Here is a 20,322-nt window from a genome sequence, read left to right as displayed (position 1 = left end):
CTACAGTTCGTGGCTCCCTCAGTCTGATAAAGATAAAAATCTGCTACAGATGAGGCTAATTCCTAATCCCTAATAGTTATTATGGGTTTCTTTTATTTATTGTGTGGGTTATTTTTCATCTATTCTCTGCTCATTTGGGGTCTTAGTTTGCTCTTATGTCTTTTGGGGCTTTTAAAAATGATTGTATGTTCATTTTATATGTATCTGGTTTTTGTATCTCTTAACTGAGCTTAGCCACTTTTAAACAAGAAATATATAGAGCTCAGGGGTATTGTAAAAATGCGAGGATGGGGCAAGCCACAGAATGCCTTACTTTATAACATGCAGCTAATTATGTGAATTTAACATATATTATATATATACATAGTTTAATAATTAATACACTTCCAACAGTTCTAATACTAAGTGATTATTGAGTAAGTGATGTAAAACTGTAAATTCCACAACTCAGTTGTTAGTGTAAAATGCTTTTAACATTGTTTTCGAAGACTTTTAACAGTAAGGATCTTCTTAACAGCAATTCGCCACCATCATTCTGTCATTAACAATTTATTGCTTTCTATCATCAGACTGCCTTAAACAAGTAAAGTAAATGCATCAGCATCCCAAAAGACAACACCACAATTTAAAGCATGTGGCCATAAGTATCTAAAATTCACATGTTTATCTTTAATCTGTTCCTTTGGGATGTGACAGGAAAATGCATCATGCCAACAAAAGAAAGGTTGAGTGGAATTTATGTGTAAAAGAAAGTAAGTGGCTGATAGAAAAATATACCGTAAACATGAAATTGTTTTTGTTATGCTTTTTGTTTTTATAATTTCCAAAGGTGAACTGAAAGAAATCACAGTTTTAATCCTAGTATAAAAAACAGCAAACTTCACAAAAGTAGGTGAGTAAGCTCTCATTTAATTCAACAGATTGAAATTATACAACCAGTGGTCAAAATCATAAATGTGTCCCATATCAGCTACATGTCTGTGTCTTTAGGGAAAACAGGTTGTGCTTGTTTTTCACACTCAGTTCGTGGAGAAATTACATTTCCCCCCCAGTAAAAGTTGGGGTCCGGGAGTGGGATGGTTTTGCTTCAGTCCAGACCTCATCGTCAAACATATCATGTTACATTAATCAGTACCCATTGCTTGAATGCCCAAAAAGCTCACAGAGCAGAAATAGTGTTTTTACTCTATTTCTTATCAAAATAATACAGTCTCTTCATGTGCTCTTCCTGAGGAGAGACTGAATGAAGCATACCCTCCATGTAAGGAGGGTAACCATGAAAACTACGTCATTATTATTGTAACATCACATCATCATCATTATTGTATTTTTGATCATCATCAACAACAGCAACAACTGCAGCATCAGCTTCCTCCTCATCATCAAAACCACATCCCATGAATAAGTCATTTCATAAAATCATCTGCGCAACAATTGAAAAGGAGTTAAAAGCCAAGCATCATCATGAGGCTGGATATATACTGATTTTAACAGTACAATACACTGACAAAAATAAAGACTCAAATAAATTATTAGAAGACACACTATATATCATATATCATATATCTGTGCATGGCAGGTGAATAAATGTAAAACTCAGTCCCTTTGTCTTTCTCCCTCCTTGTTACTGAATGATTTTCCGAGTCTTTTAGGCAACCAGAGAGAAAGAAGTCTGGGTCTTCACGTGATCATACTGTCATGTAAGTCTTCTTAGAGAGGAGGGATTAAATCAGAAGAACACTGGAGATGAGACGCCATTGTCTCCACTCTTCCATCACGTTAATCCCTCAGTATCCTGGAAAATAGAAACACTGTTTACTCAGTTTTGTCCTTCTTCTGGTCTCTTACTTCTTGTCTCCCATTCTTTACAAACCCCCCCCCCCACACACACACACACAAGACTGAGAGGAGAACATCCTTAAGTGGTACCCACAATTCTTTTTATGCTGTTTGGAGGGCAATGGTAGAAGAGGAAACGGGAGTAATCAGATTAGGATTATTGTGATTCTCCTGTCTTCTTCCTTCTCTTGACGAGTGAACTGCGAGGTCTGCCTGTTTTGTTCAGCTTTTCCTACCTCCTCCTCCATCTAGAAGTCCATGGACATGGAGCGCTGTTGTGGATCAACTATGGTGGTGCTGTTTCGAGCGCTGTTGCCACGGACGCTGAGGGTTCCGCAGGCTCCTGCCATCCCGCCACCGATTCCTCCAGCAATACCACTGGGCCCCGCCATGGCCACTCCTCCTGTCATACCCATTCCTCCAGCCATTGCCACTCCTCCTGTTATTCCCACTGGCCCTGTAATCCCTCCTCCTGCTATCCCTGATGCTCCTCCTGCCATGGCTCCTCCTCCACTACGGCCATAGATCTCACACGGGATCTCCTCTGTGACACGGTCCTCAATGACCTGCTGGTCGCAGTCGTGAGTCTGTGTGTGCTGTTTGTAGCCGTAGCAGCTCTTCTTGTAGCTGGCGGTGGAGTTGAAAGTCTTCATAGGTGGCGGTTTGGAGAAGTCGTTGTGGTAGGACAGCTCCATAGAGCTCAAGGTGGTGCGGCTATGTTTCATACTGCCACCACCTGTGGCCACTGAGGCTTGTGAGCCACAGTGGTGCTCATGGACACAGCGGGACATGGTGGAGGACCGTCGCAGCTTGTGGAAGCTGTCCAGCTCCTCAGAGAGATCAGCTAAATCTGAGGATATCTCCTTGTCACGTAGAGAGAAGAGTTCGTAATGGGGTGGATCAAAGACCTCTTGGAATCCAGCTTTGTTGAAAACACCAGGTCGGCGAGCTACAACCTTGAAATGAAGAAGAGGATCTATTCAGAAGATTACATTGTACTTATTAGGAGGCCACTAGTTTTTACAAAGACAAAAGATGAAAACTGTCGTAAGATTTACAACTGTCAATAAAACACACTAAATGTGCTACTTTAGGAGTCGTGAAAAACAAGTTTCTCAGCTTCTTACTAAGAGTGATGTTCCAACATAAATAGAAATATGTGTTTTGTGTGAACTTATGTGCTAGTTTTTAAGTAGGGGATAAATGGATATAACATAGTTCTGTGTCTGAGTCCAAGCACAACGACTCACCACATGTCTTGGTGGAACTTGGTGACAGTTGATGAGTTGCAAACAAATCTGATCGACACACCTAAGGATTCACTTCACTCAGCTTAACTTTGATCATTGACTAATGCCTGTATTTAATGTCATAATAAAAAACCATTTGAAATAATTTGAATATGTTGCAAGATTTATCTCATTGGTAGGTTTATTAACTAAATGCACAGTACAGTGGTCTTTTGTGGTGTTTGTGGTAAAATGAGACATCATCTGCTCTGTGTCAGAAACTCTACACAGTTTTATACAATGCTCAGCAGTTATAGATGGAGTTATATGACTCCTACAGATCAGTTGAAGAGATCACTTTCATCACAATAACCTTGACAGACGAGGCATTTGTCTTTAAACAAGATGCCTATATATTGAAAAGTACCTCCCAAAGATGCTTCTTATGTAAGTAATGGAGACCAAAGTCCACAGTCCTCCGTCTTTGCAAAAAAGTATTAAAAGTGGTGCCTTCTGCCAGTTGTGGAAAATCGCAAAGGGAATTTAATAGAAATTGATTAAATCAAAAAGGAAAATGACTTAAACACTAAACATCTCCTGTGACATATAATCGTTTTTGATATGATGTGAAATGGTTTATGTTCCAAGGGTGGAATTGTTTTTTCCTTCCCTGTCTCAAAAGCTTAATGTCTGCCCATCTGGTCTGTAATCCCACAGTCTCTTTCAATTACGCATCTCTTCTTTTCTGGCTCAGTGTGCCTTTCAGCTAAACAAAAAGCCAGTCACAAAGGACAAGTTACCTTTTTTCTTGGCTGCTTCATCTGGACCAGGATGGAGATAATAAGAAGAACAAGTACTATGCCTGACGAGACACCGATGACCGTGCCATGGGTCTTGGTGATCTGATGGAAAAGCCCTCTAGATCGCTTCTCTGGAGAGGGAATAGATGAGGAGACGAGAAACGAGAATTACAAAAAAATACAAAATAGTAATGGAAAACCCATAAATAAAATACCAATAGAATACCAACTCTACAACCTCACTAAATAAATCCTAATTAATACCCTCAGCTGCGAATGGCTCACAACAACAGAGGACAATCACCTTTGCAGTGGTTTTCATCCCATGGGTAGACACAGTTCTGAACCCCATTGCACACCAGGGAGTTGTTGATACACATGTTGCTGTGGCAGAAGAATGTACTGGCTGAACAGGGGGCTGCAGGCAAAAGACAATAAAAATGGAATTTAGAAGAAAAACATTAGCAAAACAGATGACTACACGGAAAAGGACCAGAAGCTATTTTGATGATAATAACCATAACAATAAAAGAACAATAATTTGGCTGTAGAGATCTGTCGAGCTATGTAATAAAAGATAAAATGTTCTATTATGACTTGAAACTACAGCTGTAATGGAGATAGTCCACACAAGGCCATACATCATCATTTCCTGGAGACACAACATCAGGGGCTGATGAGGGGAGGAGACGACTGCTTCACTGAGCTGCAGCCTTTGTGTCAGGAAAATCTAAAGAGAGAAGAGGGAGAGGACCTGGATGTTTATGGAGAGAAGGAAGATGGAGTATGGAAAAAAAGAAGGAAAGAAGAAGAAGGAAAAAAGGAAACCCAGGAGGTTGTGGATATGGCTTTGAGCCATCGTGGAGTGCAGATGGTCAGGCAGGTGCCGGGAGACACCCGACATTAAAGTGACACTTAGCGTATGAAGGCTGAGATGGCAAAGACAGAGATGACTGGTAATTGAAGCTGGCTGCTGGGCTCAGGAGATCGATGATCTGCCAGTAAGGAGGAAGAACTACAAAGCTGAGGGAAGATGCTGATGTCTGGGTCTTGGTGTATGGGGTGATTTGGGTCAAGTGGAAGTTAGATGAAAAGCAGTGTCAGACTCTATTTTTTACGGCATGTGTCCACTAGAGCTGTTTTTCTTTTCCCAGCAGACCCCATGAAATCCAAACCCTGTCCTTGTGTAAAACATAATCAATCAAATTTACAACTGAGTTGTTATTTTGTTTTTGATATACTGCAGATAGGGCTGTGTCATATCATATTGTCATATCGTGTATTGTAAATCATCAGTACTTTCTCCCAATGAGAAACATTTGTCATATTGTGACGCTGACTGTTGTGTGATCAGGTAATTCCATACGCACTGTTAACGTGAGCACGTCACATGACATGTCCATCTGTGACGTGCAAGTTGCGTCAGAAACCATAACAAACTACAGATGAAAACATGTGCATTTGTTTCTACACGGCAAACAAGAACACCACACACAGATGTTAGAGCAGCAGCAGTAGAAAGCTCTTTCAGTTCACATGGGTTTAACTTGAATTATAGCAGAATAACTATCAATAAAGACTAATGCAAAAGAAATGATTGTGATACGTTTTGCCATATTGCACAACCTAACTGGTTGAATAAAACACAGATGTCCCTTGTCACTCATTCAAATTTAGCTGGACTATCAACTACACAGTCTGTCATGTTAAATGGTTTCCACATTATCTTCATGAACTCTGAATACACAACATATTAGTCATAGAGATAGTGCTCTGTTGAGGATGTTTGATGTCTGTCTCAAGGTCAAAGCTTTGTTGAGTTGAACAAAAACAAGGATCGAGACAAACAAACAAATGGTTTTGGATCTAGGCCCTGGTAAATTAAGAGCAGTGCACATTTTCTCTTTATAGCTTAAAATCATAAACCACAAATTTGCCATAAAGGGATTTATAATATTTACAATAGTCTGTGTTCTTAGCTTTAATTCAGAAAAGGAGGAAATATATTCAAAAACCAGCTCACTGTTGCTTCCAAGTGGCAGTCACAGTGTAAGCCTGCTCCCCCACCACAGGTTCTGTAAAACCTCTGTGTCTTACGGCTCATTCACTCCTCCAAAACTGTTCTTGCAGCCCCACTGACAGAGACACACACACCACACACACATTCTCCCTGGGTTTTCACAGCCAAAACAAACTAGGGTTCACTCCACCAACTCGATCCCTGTTCTGATGGGAGCTCTGAGCCTCCACTTCTCCTTCCCTGCATGCATCCTCTTTCCCCGGGTTAAATGTGGTTGACAACGGGACATGCAGTATATGTGTGTGTGCAAGATTGTGCATTAAAATGTGTGTGTCGGAGTGTCCTCCCCATCAATCTCCCAATGAGCCTGTAGACAGGGGCGTGTCCCTGACACTGCAATCACTTCCAAACCAATTATGTGTCTCCCGCCTTCAAACTGTAGTTTTTCAGAGGGTGTCACCACTGCTTCACCCTCGTACTCCTACCTCATGTCATTCATGTACCTACACAAGCCCACAAGTCTAGTCTGAATGTATGACACGCACTGCGTGTTTGTGTGTGTGGGCGTGGGAGCGTCTATGTGTGACTCACATGTCAGAGGGGGTTCAGCCAGAAGATTAAAGCACATTAGGGATGATGGAGGGCAAAGGGAAAACTCATCTTGTTCTCTGAGTGACAAAGATTAATGGTTCCCTCTGACCTCCAAGTAAACTTTCAGCCGGTGTCTGACTCTGACCAAATAAAGTTTGGGAGTTACTCAAGAGACCTCAGACTTGTCTGAGACGAAGTGCGTGATCAGAATTAATAAGGATCCAAATGGTCTTAAGGACTCTCAGAGTTAAAAAAAACAGGACCCTTGCTGAATTTAAAAGGCCATTAAGTTCTGACTGCAATGGTTATGGCTTTGCTGATGAAAACAACATTAGCATTCACCCAGGGTTTGGGAAGTGTGCAGGAGAATGCGGCAATTAATGTCTCAGTCTATTCAGGCATTTAATGAAAATATTACGGTGCTGCATGGCAAGGTTTGCAACTTTACCGGCAGCCTTTAACATTTGTGTGCAGCTTTCTTGTTCTTCAAAAAGGCTGCAGCTTAACGTACAGTTACTTCCAGCACCTTAACCCTACTCAGCATTTCTCCTTGCCAAAATAGAGAAATCAATGCATGTTTTCCTGTTCAGTGTCCCAAACAAGTCTAATATGAGCGCTTGGTTTGACATGCATATCAAAAATGATTTGATGCTTTGAGTTATTTGGAAAAATGATGGAGGAAATAATTGGTTTTCGTATATCTGTCCCCTAAACACGGCACTGTGAAATGAGACTTCAGCATCCATTAACTACTGCTGCAGACAGAACATGGGACATGGGCTGGGTAATGTTACAGTAATGTAATAATAAACGCTGTCTTATGCGATCCATAAAAAGTGAGTTGCACAGTGACAAGGTGCAAAGGAAACAGGATTTGTGTCTTGATAGTGAAGTGATTTACTTCTACAGTCACTCACATTAATCTACTGTACCTCTGCAACTCAGCGCATTTGGATAAAGAACAAAGTAGAACTACAGCTTTTTCATCTGGGCCAATTTTTCCATGCTGGTGCTTTGTAAACTTAGAAGACTGGCACTCACGGTCAACAAAGGAGGTGAAGAGCATGGTGAAGCGGCTGAGTCGACTTTTCTCATCAGCCCACATCCGCACGACTCCCACACCGTTATCCAGCATCACATCATTGGCTACGGTGCTACAGAACTTGGCCTTGAGGTTCTCGATGGCACTGCTGCCATCGTACACGGCCACAAAGTTCTTCTTGCACTCATTAGAGTGCTCCATCTGGTACTCCATGAAGCGCAGATAGATCTGCACATAGACAGGAAATCAAAGTGGAAGCAAATGAATGTCGATTCCAGAGCAAAGCCTTGCTTCATCTCACAGGGCTGTGAACATAATGCTAACCTGTACAATTTAAGGAGGCAAATACATAAAAAGTACAAATCCAAAGGTAGTGCAACTATTTGCTTATATACTGATCGTGACATAATAGAGAAGACGTCAATGACAGATCGGTGACCTGTCCACCTCTTCTGGAGAGTGTGCTGGGATTGGAACAAGATGAACAGTTCAGAAGAGGGAAGATACACTGACAGAAGCTAAAATGGGCCTTTCCTCACTTGCCCATCACTCCTGCTCATAGCTGTGTTTTTATCCCAAGTATGTTGCAGGGAATGAGGACTAGTGAGCTGAATCAGCAGGCTTAGGTGCTCAACTTTTAAAGTTTAAAGTTTTTTATTCTGACGCTGTGGTCAGTGAGCTAACAGAGCAGTAAATACCGATGCAGGCAAATGTTATGATGTCGAGGTTTAGTGTCAACTGTGATGTGATGCTTTTTATTAATGTAGGACAACAACTACCATCACAACCACCTGTTAAATACAACTCACTGATGACATAATCTGGTACCTTACAGCTCACAAGAAATGATTAATGGGCAGTTTTGTTACAATTCTGTGAAATACACGAGTATGTCTTTGTACTTATTTAGGTTTTTAAAACGTGATTAGAAATTTGATTAGAAAACATCACTGGTGTAACCAATAACATTAATAAAAGGATAATCCAGTTAGTAGACACGTGCAACAACAGAGTCGACTAACTGCTGCAACTGAATAAAATACAACATTGCCAGTGAAGCAAAGCAGGTTTACCTAGTGAATTCCGGTTTCGTGAAATCGAATAAGCTACGTCCTGTAATTAAGGAGGAGAAACGAATAAACTCCCTTTAAAACAATGGATGCTAAACAGTATTGATACAATGCAGAGATACAGATGGGCAGTTTTAAAGCCATTTTACATTTTAATGCAAAAGATAAAATCCACTTTAGAGTACTACCCCCCTGCAAAAAAGACTGATATGTTGTACTATTTCAGCAAACCGAAACCGGAATTCACTGACTCACTGAGTCTCTTGCCGACTGGCTTCTCGCTCGCTCAAACACACAGACAAGGTACAGTTTCAGCTTGCAAGGTAATTGCAAAAAAAAAAAAGACTTTAAATTGCATAAACAAGTCAAATCAGTATTAATGACATGATACAATCTTCCAGTTCCAGTGGGACGTCAGTGTACAGTCAAACCCCAGCACATCCTGCACACGGGCGCCTGGAACGATGCAGCAGGAGTTAAGTAGCCGCTCCTACGTTGCTGCTGAGTGTGCGGCTCTTTTCCTTCTGCTACGTTGAGCTAATACCTGACTGGCCAACTTTGACCATGCTGCTGCTAAATTCAGATCTCCTTCACAGACACGTGTAGGACTAGAGTAATGACTGCAGGGACTAATCCAGACAGACTATTTAGTCTGTCTGGAAAGGTTAAACAGTGTGTATGTGGGTCACGAATGTTTCCATATCTATGTATAAAATATTACACATTAATATATAATCTGTATAGGTAATTACTTACATGGTATGGTACACTATATTATGTAATTTGTGACTATATGTGTGTACCTACAGCTTTAGCCTTCGTTAGATGTGCATCACTTTGTGTATTGGTGTGTGTGTGTGTGTGTGTGTGTGTGTGTGTCTGAGCCTAGCAAGCCTTACTGCTCATATCTTACAGATGTAATTTCAACGGGACTTTGGATATTCACTCATAAATATTAAAACCTGCAAGAACCCATCAGCAGGCTTTCACCCGTGCTATAAAAATGTACTTATGAAATTCCAGAGCTGCATTATATAAATAAAAGGTTTTTTTAGTGGATTTGCACAACCCCAAATCTGTTGTGTACTAAATTGCAATCAGCATACGGACTACTAGAGTTCTGCAGAATACTACTAATATTTAAAACATTTAAATCGAGACAAACAATACATATAATATGTGTTTCCACGAATGGAGCGGTGACAGGTGCAGAGTTCTGACATGAGAGACACAAATCCATTATGCTCCATGCGACTGCGATTCTTCACTGAAACAAGCACTGGCATCACATTTGCCACTGCAGCCAGAGTGCAGAACAGAAAATAATACTGACACAGAAGACAAAAAGCACTGTTAAGGTGAAGTGCTTCTGCTACTCTCTACTCACAGACAGGGCCTCGCACTGAACAGACAAATGTTTAGAGCTGAATCCACAACCGCTTAAATATTCAAAGTTGTTCCTACTCATGTTTATATTCAGAACACCATCTCACTTCGATTCAGTTCACACTCAAAGTCTACATTGGAAGTTTCTAAACAATCTCTCATCCCGTTTCCTTCTGTCTAGTCTGGGATAGACCGTATGCTCACCAGAAAGATGGAATTCTGCAGTTTTTGACATTTACACTAATTAAAAACTGCTCGATTCAGATCTGACCAAAATGAACATTCTGAGCTTACAGCCATAAGCCCATCAGTGTGGAGGGCTGCATAATGATAGACCATCACTGACAGCAATGCTGCTCTTGCTTCAGATGTAACCTTTTATAAAGACAGTTCAATGTCTCAGTGGAGACAATGTCAGCGAATTTGACAAATATCCCCACGGACATAAATGTGTTTGAACCGTTTCTACAACTTTAATTGCACTGCGTATATTTAAAAATGACATATATCATACACATGATCCAAATTTATATTAAAATTCTTTATTATAGAATTCTGTAAGGCCCAAATATGGGACAACGAAAAGGAAAATATCAACAAATGCCATTATTTCTGATGACTAATATATACTGACCTTGGACTGTGGAGGAGCCCTGATAGTCCAGATACAGTCCAGAGCATCTCCTGGCTTCACTCGTTCTTCCTCTTCCACCTGACTGGAGTGAATAATCCCATCCCATCCACTGATTTCAAACTGACAGTCTGTGGAGAGGAAAATGTGGAGAAGAGGTTTAAAAGAAAAATAAGGGATCAGAAAAGAGACAAGAGACTGTGAAAAGAGAGAGTGTGTAAAAAAGACGGTGAGACAGGAGTCACATGGAGGTACATGAGAGAAACAAGAGAAAGAGGAAGACGCAAAGGTTGACGATAAAGATGAAAAGGCTGGACGGAGAAGAGGAGTATGACAGATGAAGGATTTTATTTAAAGAAGTAAAGGATTTAAGGTGGAACTGCGGTAAGCACAGAGGATTAGGACAAAGAGCAGTAAGAAGTCGGAGGAACAAAGGCAGGAAGACAGGAAGCGAAGAGCAGGATAAAAGAGGTGTGTGTCCCTTCATGTGTTTCAATGTGGGCATGTGTGTGTATGTACATCCTCTCATTCGATGTACAACTATGTGCTTGTCTAGGTACATTTTGGCGTTCAGCATTCAGGTCAGAGGCAGAGGCAGTCTCTGGTAAGCTTCTGATCGCCGGGGAGCCCTTCAAAAGGGATCGAACACAAACCAGCGAAATATAGGAAAGGGCTTACCTGGGATGGGGTTTAGCAGTCCGCCCACGTGCAGATGGAAATCAGGGTCTGAAATGATAAGGTTTGGGTGGCACATTACTCTCAATCCACACAGCAGAAATAGCTAAGCAGAGAACACAAGATAAGATCCCATTAAGGCCGGCCAGATAAAGCAGAGAGGGGTCTGTTTGAAGCTAATATCTGCTGCCTGATGGGAGACGCTGATTTCCAGGTATATTGGGTTCAGATTCAGGAGGCTCTGATGTTGAACTGCTGAAGAGCAAGAAAAGTGGAGGAAAGAAGCCTGTGATGTTTGGAAAATTGCTGGCCCCATATGTGACCTTTGGATGTCCATCCTCCCTATATTCAGTCATCTTTTACTGGTAATGAGCACAAACAAGATGGGCAATAGAAGAGAAATTATGTTTTTCTTCTTCATGTTTTTGGGAGTCTTTGTGAAAGAGAACTCACAGTTTCCTGCACATCTTAATAAAAACCCCTTTGATGTGTAGAGAAATAAGACTTTACAGAGTTACATTCACTGCAGATATACCGTTTCATTGATCCTACCTGCAATGAAGGTGTACTTGATGCGAAAGCCAAGGCCTTCCAGCTCCTCGTCACTGGTGAATTTGATCCACATGAAACGCCCCGTCGACGTGACCAGGCCGGGGTTCTTTCCCCCACAGAGGCGATCAATGAGTGGTGAGAACCCAAATGGCCCATCGCGGATTTCGATGTGGTCAAAACGGCACTCGAATGAGGGCTCGATGTAGTAATTCTTATCAAAAGCCAGCTGGATCCTTTGTCTAGGAAGCGCTTTGATAAACAATGGAGCAGGGAGAGAGGAAACAAAGAGGAAAATCCGGGAAACGGGTGAGATTAAATCTTGCTTTTTGCAGGACAAAGAAAAAATCTGGATGCATAAATTCAAAGTGGAGTCAAAAATAAGCTCATCTGCATCTGCTGAAATTGAGCACTAACCTCTCAACTGACCTCGCCTGTGTAAGGAGCTGTGTTAAAAGCTTGCTGAGATCCTGCCCCCCACCCCAACCGCACACACAGAGACACGCACACACAGAAGGTATTTCATAAGGAGGAATTCCTGTGCGGCTTAATAGATGAATCATACTGAGTAAAGATGCTGGGGATGTGGGGCAGAAGGTAGGGCTTGGCTCTAATTCACATCAGCCATGGAGAAGCCAAACATGGTCCGTTAGAGAATTAAAAAAAGACAGTGAGGTGGAGAGTGAACATGTCTATGGTGCAGTATATACGTGAAATAAAGAAGAATCTCTACTCTCTGTGTGAATTTGTGGCTCTTTGAATGTTGAGTATTTCCCTTTCTACTAGAAGGAGCAGCTCATGTGTGTGTGTGTGTGTGTGTGTGTGTGTGTTCATACCCTGGTGTGTGTATCTCATTCTTTCCAAAACTTTTTATCTCCCCGTTTCTCTCGCTCTCTCTTACACTCACACAAACACACACACTTCACAGCTTGATACAGAAAGAGCAGAAAGTATAATCACTGGATCTATTGAGCTGATGAACTGGGGGACATGGCACAATCAATGAGCCTCAATAAGCACAAATTATGATTACAAGGCTATCTGATTAGCACTTATGCCAAACGTGAGCATCCCTGTGTCTCTATGAGGAGCTCAACACTGGAGCTCACATATTAATATGACAAAGGCCATTCAAGACCAAGTAATGGCAAATGATAGGTTCCATCTGTCGCTCCCCAGACCCACCGTGATGTACCCCTGCACACACCAGCCTGTGATGGAGTCACGGCTTATTCATCAACAGTGGGTCTGGGCTTGCTTTTGTCCACAGGGGGAGCCCTTGAGCCACGAGTGAAATCTTTTCCCCAGCACGGCATGAGCAGTACCAAGCACACATCTCATTTGCATGAAACAGTTCATCAGTTTAGTATGAAAACACATCAACCAATATACCAGAGCTCGTCTCCTATAGCTGCTAACGACAATTTCTGTTGTCTTTCCTGTGCAGCAGGCCAGTAAATGACTGATGGATGTGATTATTTCTAGTAAACACTAAAGTGTTGACAAGGACACGAGGATGCAAAGCAGAGACATGGCACCAAAGCCCAGTAGTGTGACAGATGTTCATCCCTTTAATGTTTCATTGGGTAGGGGAGCCTTCTGACACAACCTGCCAATAGCGATGAACACAGAAGTCAGCGGCTACACACAAAGCACCTCTCTCCATCGTTTTCAAATGCTGACTGTTTGTCTTTGCAGTGAAACAAACTCGGATTGGTCCATTCGGAAAGTGTCAGGCTGATTGCCTGCCAGCTGAGGAACAGAAAATCAGATAGGCGCAAGGTTATATAAAACAATGTCAGTCGGATTCAGTGAAGGAGGCAATATGCTGAAAGGCAGGAAACCCTGTCAGCGGTTTTGGTGACAACAGCAACCAAGCATAGGATGAAGCATTCACGTGGGAAAAAAAAAAGGAATCTACCTTCCAGGATGTAAACACACTCCTTGTTGGGTGGGTAAGTGTTGGGGTAGTTTGGCGATGTGAACACCCCGCCGTTGATGTTGCGGACCCAGGTGCCACAGTCGTTCTGGTTGGGGCTCTGGCCGCCATGGTCACTTTGGGAGTCTGAAAGAAGAAAGGCAGAGAGAGCAGACAGATGGGTTATTGAGCTGAGGATCAACAAGGGAACGACTGGAAGGCAGGACGAGCGGGAGGAGGGTTGGATGTGAGGAAAAAGGAAAAGGGTGGTGGAATTCAGAGACAGGACAGAGTGAACACGTATACACTCCTTATTTCAGATTGGTTAGATATGGAACAGACAGCGGAGCTCTAGCTCACCTTTAGTTCTCTGTGCCAGAGCGAAACCCTCTTCTATTAGAAAGAAGAGTATCCACGCTGCAGAACAAAGATATTACACATCAGTTACAGATGACATGATACAGCATGATATATTTGCAACTAGAAAAGGAAATCTCTAAGCAATATAAGTGTGTGTGAACCGCTGCAACATTGATTTTATCTGACCTTGATGAATAGTGAGTAAAACATAGATCAATACAGTTTCTACGTGAATCTCTGGCTGAGTTGATAAATTAAATATGTATTTCATTAAGATAGGAGGCGAGCTGTGAGAGAAGAGATCGTCTTACATGTCTCTCTAATACTGGCATATGTTCAGGATACAATCATTGTCGTTACGAAGCTTTCATGAAAGATTATACTGAAAACATTTTGCATTTAGTGATTAATCGTCGTATTGAAAAGACTGAAGGGATATTGAGTGAGGAACATGTATAGTTGCTGAACTTAACACAGCTTCAAGCTTATGAAGGGCAGAATAGTTGCCAAATGCACAATAAAAAGTTCAATGTTATTAGTGTAACTAAATGCAAACCTGTAAATGCAAAACCCATAGTCAACATCTAATTCACAGTAAGGCACATTTTGGAACTTTTGGTTCTGTGTTTCTTTTAATATGGTTCCAACTGCCAGTTATGGATATATTGATAAATTAGTGGTTTATACATTCTGAGAAATTAGTAAAAATGCATTTAATAAACATTCATTTAGGGTAAAACTTAAAATTATTCAGATTACTTTTACATTAGAAACAAGAAGACCAACAAAAGTCTCACCAGTACGAAGCTAAAACTGCTGGAAGTTTGGAATTCTTGCTAGAAAAATACGAAGGAGACTTCCACAGTTCATCGACTATCAGAACAGAGGTCAGTTTAATGTTTTAGCTTTGCACTGAAGGCTTGATTAAAGCAAAGGCTGCTTCTACAGATGCAGCAGAGCTACTGCAACAGCAGCAGTAAAACTGAAGCAACCTGTCATGATTTGTGCCACAGGAGCATGCTAATATATGACATACTGAGCAGAGTAAAAGTGGCAGTTCTGTTAACTCCCGCAGAAAAGACCAAAAACGTTTCTATGAAAATTTAACACATTCTGTAAAATATGGTAACTACAGTAGCAAACTATTTAAAAAAAAAAAAAACTGGAAATTCCTCATTAATAGTTTCAAGCCACCTACTTTCATCCGAGCCATGAGACTCTAACCTACTAATCTGCAGCCTCTAGGCACCAGAAACATAAAGAATTAGCAGGAAAAACAGGATTACAGGTTTGCAGGCTTACAGCTCTGACAAGAAGAGAGGCATTTGGGCAGCCCACGGTTACAGACAATAGGTAAAATATATCGTATTACAATGATATCTGCACTGAGGGCGAGTGTGTTACAGCGTCTGACACTGTCTTGCTCTGATAAGCCACTGTAGACCTGAGCCCCACAGAGTTTGTAATAGGTTGGCCCACTCACATCGAATTAACGAGCAAGCTTGAGCCTGGCACACTGCATAATGGCATTCAGGTAGAGAAGGATGGAAAATAGAGAGTGAGGGAGAGAAGGAGAGAAGGCAAAAGAGACAGAGTGAGAGAGGGAGGCATGAGAAGTAGAATAAAGCATGATTATGATAAGCCGTGAATACAGCCGCACCAGTGAGCAGACATGTTTGAATCAACTAATTTTTAAAATGCACACACACACACACACACACACACACACACACACACACGCCGCCCCCAGGCTCCAGGATCCTCATTACTTCTATCTCCATTATCTTGCAATGAAGTATCATAGGTGGGAGTATGAACTACCACAGGCATATTTGGAGAACGGACCACCCAAACCGAGGAGCCAAACATCAGAAAGAAGCTGTAAGCTTGTAAATTGCTGCTGACAAAATACTTCATGAAAATGGGAATCTTGTCATCCGTTCTGTGGCTTTTGCTTGGAAATATTAACAAAAGACTCTCTAATATAAAATACATACATTGGCAAAGGTTGTTGTACACGGAAATGTTATGAACCAGAACTGCAGACACAGACACATGTGTGTCAAACATGTATATTTGAATAAATGTAGAAGGCACATTTTACATCGATTACATAGTAATCTGTTGTGTTTTGTAAAATTATAAATAAATTAAAAGGTACATACAGTTGCAGACATTGTCAGCTCCCCGAGAAAAGGACGTGTGCAAATATATTTTTATCTAATAAACCCATAAAACAGACAGATGTTAATTAATACAGGATTTGGCCACATGCAAGGATTTTCTACTATCATGTCAAGCTACCATTTAAGAGATAGTTTTCCCAACATTTGAAGGCATCCTTTAAGAAAATTTCTATTTGTGTTCCTTCGAGAAAGCCTGTGATAATTTTAATTTTACAGCCTTTCTCACTTTGCTTTGCATGGAAGCTGAAGGCTGTAATCTCAGTCCTTCTCTCAAAACGGCTTAGACATTACACCAAAAAGTAAATAAATAAAAATAAAAACTAGAATTACTGCATAGCTGTTGTAGAAATCCCTGGACCAGCCAAGTTGCAGTTTAATATATTCTATGAGTCGAGGTAAATGTTTGTGCCTGATGTGGTTAAATTCCCTACATGCATTTCTGAGATGTGATGTTGACAGGAACGAGACAGACATGAGATTATGGTGACTTTGACCTTTAACCACTAAAATCTAATCAGTTGATCCTTAAGTCCGTGCTGATGCTTGTGTCAAGTTTGAAGAAATTCCTTTCCTACAATATTGTGTTCACAAAGATGGGACAGATGTGAGTGACCTTGACCTTTAACCTCTGACCCTAAAAGGTAATCAGTTTATCGTTTAGTCCAAGTGGATACTTGTTTTAAAATTGAAGAAATTCCCTCAAGCTGTTTTTGTGATACTGCCTTGACAAGAATGGACAGATGTGAGGTCAAAGTAACCTTGACCTTTGACCTAAGAAATGGAATCAGTTCATCCTTGAGTACTGTTGGATGTTTATACCTAATTTGAAGAAATTCCCTTAAGGTGTTCCTGTGATATCAAGGTATCAATAATGGACACTTCTCTTGACCTGTAAACTATGACCCCATTATCTAATCAGTTCATCCTTGAGTTCAAGCTTGTACGAAATTGAAAGAAGTTCCCACAAGACCTTTCTGAGATATCCTGTGCACAAGACTGGGATGGACATACAACCTGAAAACATAATGCCTGTGGCTACGGCTGTCACTTGCACAGAGGCATAAAAAATGGATTCATTCATCTGTAAGTCAGGACAAAAAGAGGAACTGGAACTTCCAACTACCCTGTAAGAGCTGACTATGTAGAATCTCACTATGTGGCCTAATTAGATCTAGCCTTAGTGAATATCTACAAAATTACAAGGACACCTGCTGCAGAGGAACTACCATGGGTAGAGCATTGGTAGGTAAGAAAGTATAAGCTATATAATGTAAAAAAAAAAAAAAAAGAACAATTACAACAGTGATGTGTAAGAACTTTAAATGTGCCCAGTTAATGACTAATTGGGTGAAAAAAAAATTAATATGCATATCCACATGGAAAATACCATGGATTATGTCCTGTTTAAAGCCTGGAGAACCGCCTCATGAACGCATCGTGAGGGGTTGCAGAGCTGCTGCGGCGCGTGCCTTAGGTGAGGATCGCCCGAGCCAGTGGCTGGAGCCACTGATGAGCAGCAGGATGCGCGCAGTCTGTCCGTGTGTGCAGGACATGAGCGTACATGTGTGTGAACTACGAGAGCTCCCCCCGTCACAGAGCAGACGCCGTCTATCAGGAGCCCTTTGGAAGCAGGTGCCCCCCCCCACACCCACCCGGCGGCACCGAATTGATGCCAGACGTGCGCTTATTGGAAACACGAAATGCGCCCTGATGGTTTTATAGCTCCTCAATGGATTCAACAGTATTTGACCTTTACTGCCCATTATAATGAATCCCAATCAGATGGAACTCACGTATGGGCTGGCACACCTCACAGCACCCACACTCATGTTTGCGGGAAACCTCCCTGGTTCCGGTCCAGTTTTACATCATGCTCAAATCAGCCAGCAAAATATTTTAAAAACCATTAATATTCCAAACCAGCAGAGCATTTAGAAACCATATGGCGTTCGGCTATTTTAGTTTGATGTCACCAATGACTGGGCTCCAGCCGGTTGAAACCAACCAGACCTGAGCAAACCAAGAAGAACCCGGCTGGCTTTTGCTGAATCTCAGAAAATGGGAACCAGACCAACAGACGCTGGAGCTTGAATTGGTGGATTATCAGTGGCGACGACGACCAGTGATGTGGGCAATAAATCAGAAACATTTGCTATACGCTCACTCACAAGAGGGCAAGTTGATACTAAAGACAAATAAAGGAGACAAAGAAATATAGCAGAGCGGAGAAAGGTGCATTTACCTGCAAATGACTTAAAAACAACGAGGACTTAATTCAGGAGCGGATCTATTGTGACTATTTCACAATTTCATACCACGACTCGTGCTTTGCAAAATGGTTTGAAATCCAAATTAAGTGCAAATAAATTCGTCTGGCAAAAATAAGTCAAGACAAATAAACGATTAAACAGATTTAATCCAAGCTTCCAATAAACTCTCTTTCTGCCAAAGGAAGCGGACCTTGACGCGCTCCACGGATGCTCGGGCATCTCGCACACAACTCACCTCTGTGCATTTCCTCTCACGGTGTGATTCCAACTCAAAAGCACCTTTCTAAAAACGCCCTCCAAGTGTGTCCATCTCAGGGCTCCCAGAGGGGCTCTTCACAAAATCCAACTTTCCTCCGACAACAGTAAATCCATTACGCAGCGCCACGCTCTGCTCCAGAGGGCGACCCCCGCGGCTTGTGGCTGGAAGATGAACACTGCCGTAAGCCTTTCAGCCAGGCATCATTACTGTAAAGACAGCATCCAGTGGAGATGACCAGCGAAGACAGGCGGACTCAGGCGGACTGACGCGCTCTAGTCGAGGTAGGTATCCAAAAGGTGCATAGGGATGGATGGTGGATGCAAAGGGACAGACGGCTGGAGAGAGAGAGATGGAGGAGAGGAGGAAGAGGAGAGCCAGTGCAGTCTGCTCTCCGTCCGTGAACTAAGAAACGCTTCTCCCGAACGAGGCTCATTTAAGCCGTGGACACTGCTTACATCAATGAGTAGCTTGTTATGAGCGTCGTCAAGGTAGACGAAGTGAAGGAATCGCTTTTCCGGCCATGTCTTTCAAAATAAAACCTTGCTGGTGAACTTGTTGCAACTTACACAAGGGGCCTTTATTTTTTCAGTTGGAGAATTGAAAAAGGAGGCATTAAAGACAAAACCTAGATTTGTCTGCTTTTATCTATTAAATTGAATTGATTTTATGAAGATTTAATGTTACAACAAGGCCTGAAATCATGTACTACTGTACATTGCAATGGCTCTGCCTAAAAAGTAAAAAGGTTTACCGCATCCAGATTAATTATATAACTATGATAAAGTTGATAAAAAAATAAATTAGAAAGTGACCAACTTTCATTTATATCAAAGTATGTGATGATTGTTTGGCCGCATTAGGATCTAAGCTGCATGTTTGACTATGATTATTCAAATCTAAATGTCTAAGAAATCAGTTTTTGTAAGTACATTAAGTTCTGACTGTGAGGTTTGGAGATGATTTTTCTCCAGTTCATCACTACACCTGTTTTGATTGAACACGCTTTTATTTTTTCAAACTAAACCATCTCGTTTCCGGTTATGTTTTGATTTTCTGTGTATAATTCAGCACAGCGTGTGGTGCCCCACCTCCTCCTTTCTTGAAGTCCCCCCCCCTCCCAAAATCTATCCGTCCCCCGACCAGTAAAGACACACACCCCACTACTGACAATCAATACTTTGTTACTGTCAGCCGCACTGATGCTTTGCAGCAGTTGAGATCTGCTTGAAGGTTACCAAGCTTGACAATCACCATCTCATTTACCATGCAGAGAAAGTTTACTCTCTCCATGCATTATTTAGCAGGGTGGCTCCTAAAGTGGGGTGCTGAGCCCAGAGGGGGGCTCAAAGGAGTCTCCAGGGGTCCTCTGGAAAATTAAAGGCAGTTTAATTTCACTGCTGCTTCACTCACCACAAATTTAGATAATCAGAGCGTATAAAGACAATTATTCAGAGAGTAAATTTCCCTCCAGCTTCCCAACTACAAAACAAACAAAAG

General features: G+C 41.6%; 1 protein-coding gene across 2 annotated transcripts; it reads right to left on the bottom strand.

Moving 5' to 3' along the window:
* Positions 1–889: 889 nt before the first annotated feature.
* Positions 890–19,296, bottom strand: LOC137110592 (neuropilin and tolloid-like protein 2). 2 transcript variants are annotated; one of them, XM_067495020.1, is made up of 10 exons: positions 18,802–19,296; positions 14,111–14,167; positions 13,754–13,897; positions 11,836–12,084; positions 11,287–11,334; positions 10,612–10,739; positions 7,521–7,749; positions 4,173–4,286; positions 3,869–3,999; positions 890–2,795 (listed from the first exon to the last, which is right to left on the bottom strand). In XM_067495020.1, the coding sequence occupies exons 1-10, from the start codon at positions 18,809–18,811 to the stop codon at positions 2,088–2,090; spliced, it is 1,818 nt and encodes a 605-aa protein (XP_067351121.1). In that variant the 5' UTR covers positions 18,812–19,296; the 3' UTR covers positions 890–2,087. The 2 variants fall into 2 exon arrangements, with proteins under 2 accessions (XP_067351121.1, XP_067351122.1); XM_067495021.1 differs by lacking the exons at positions 14,111–14,167; positions 18,802–19,296 and adding an exon at positions 13,489–13,584 and having other exon boundaries at positions 13,754–13,894.
* Between the last annotated feature and the right edge of the window lie 1,026 nt (positions 19,297–20,322).

The sequence above is a fragment of the Channa argus genome, chromosome 2 (genome assembly GCF_033026475.1).
Source record: "Channa argus isolate prfri chromosome 2, Channa argus male v1.0, whole genome shotgun sequence".
Lineage (NCBI taxonomy): Eukaryota > Metazoa > Chordata > Actinopteri > Anabantiformes > Channidae > Channa > Channa argus.
This window is presented reverse-complemented; position numbering and strand designations above follow the sequence as displayed.

Excerpts from the sequence above, each read along its gene's own strand:
- LOC137110592 (XM_067495020.1), bottom strand. Across the intron at positions 10,740-11,286 it reads ACTGCTAAACCCCATCCCAG|ACTGTCAGTTTGAAATCAGT; the intron begins GTAAGCCCTTTC and ends TCCTCTCCACAG. Across the intron at positions 2,796-3,868 it reads TGAAGCAGCCAAGAAAAAAG|GTTGTAGCTCGCCGACCTGG; the intron begins GTAACTTGTCCT and ends CTTCATTTCAAG.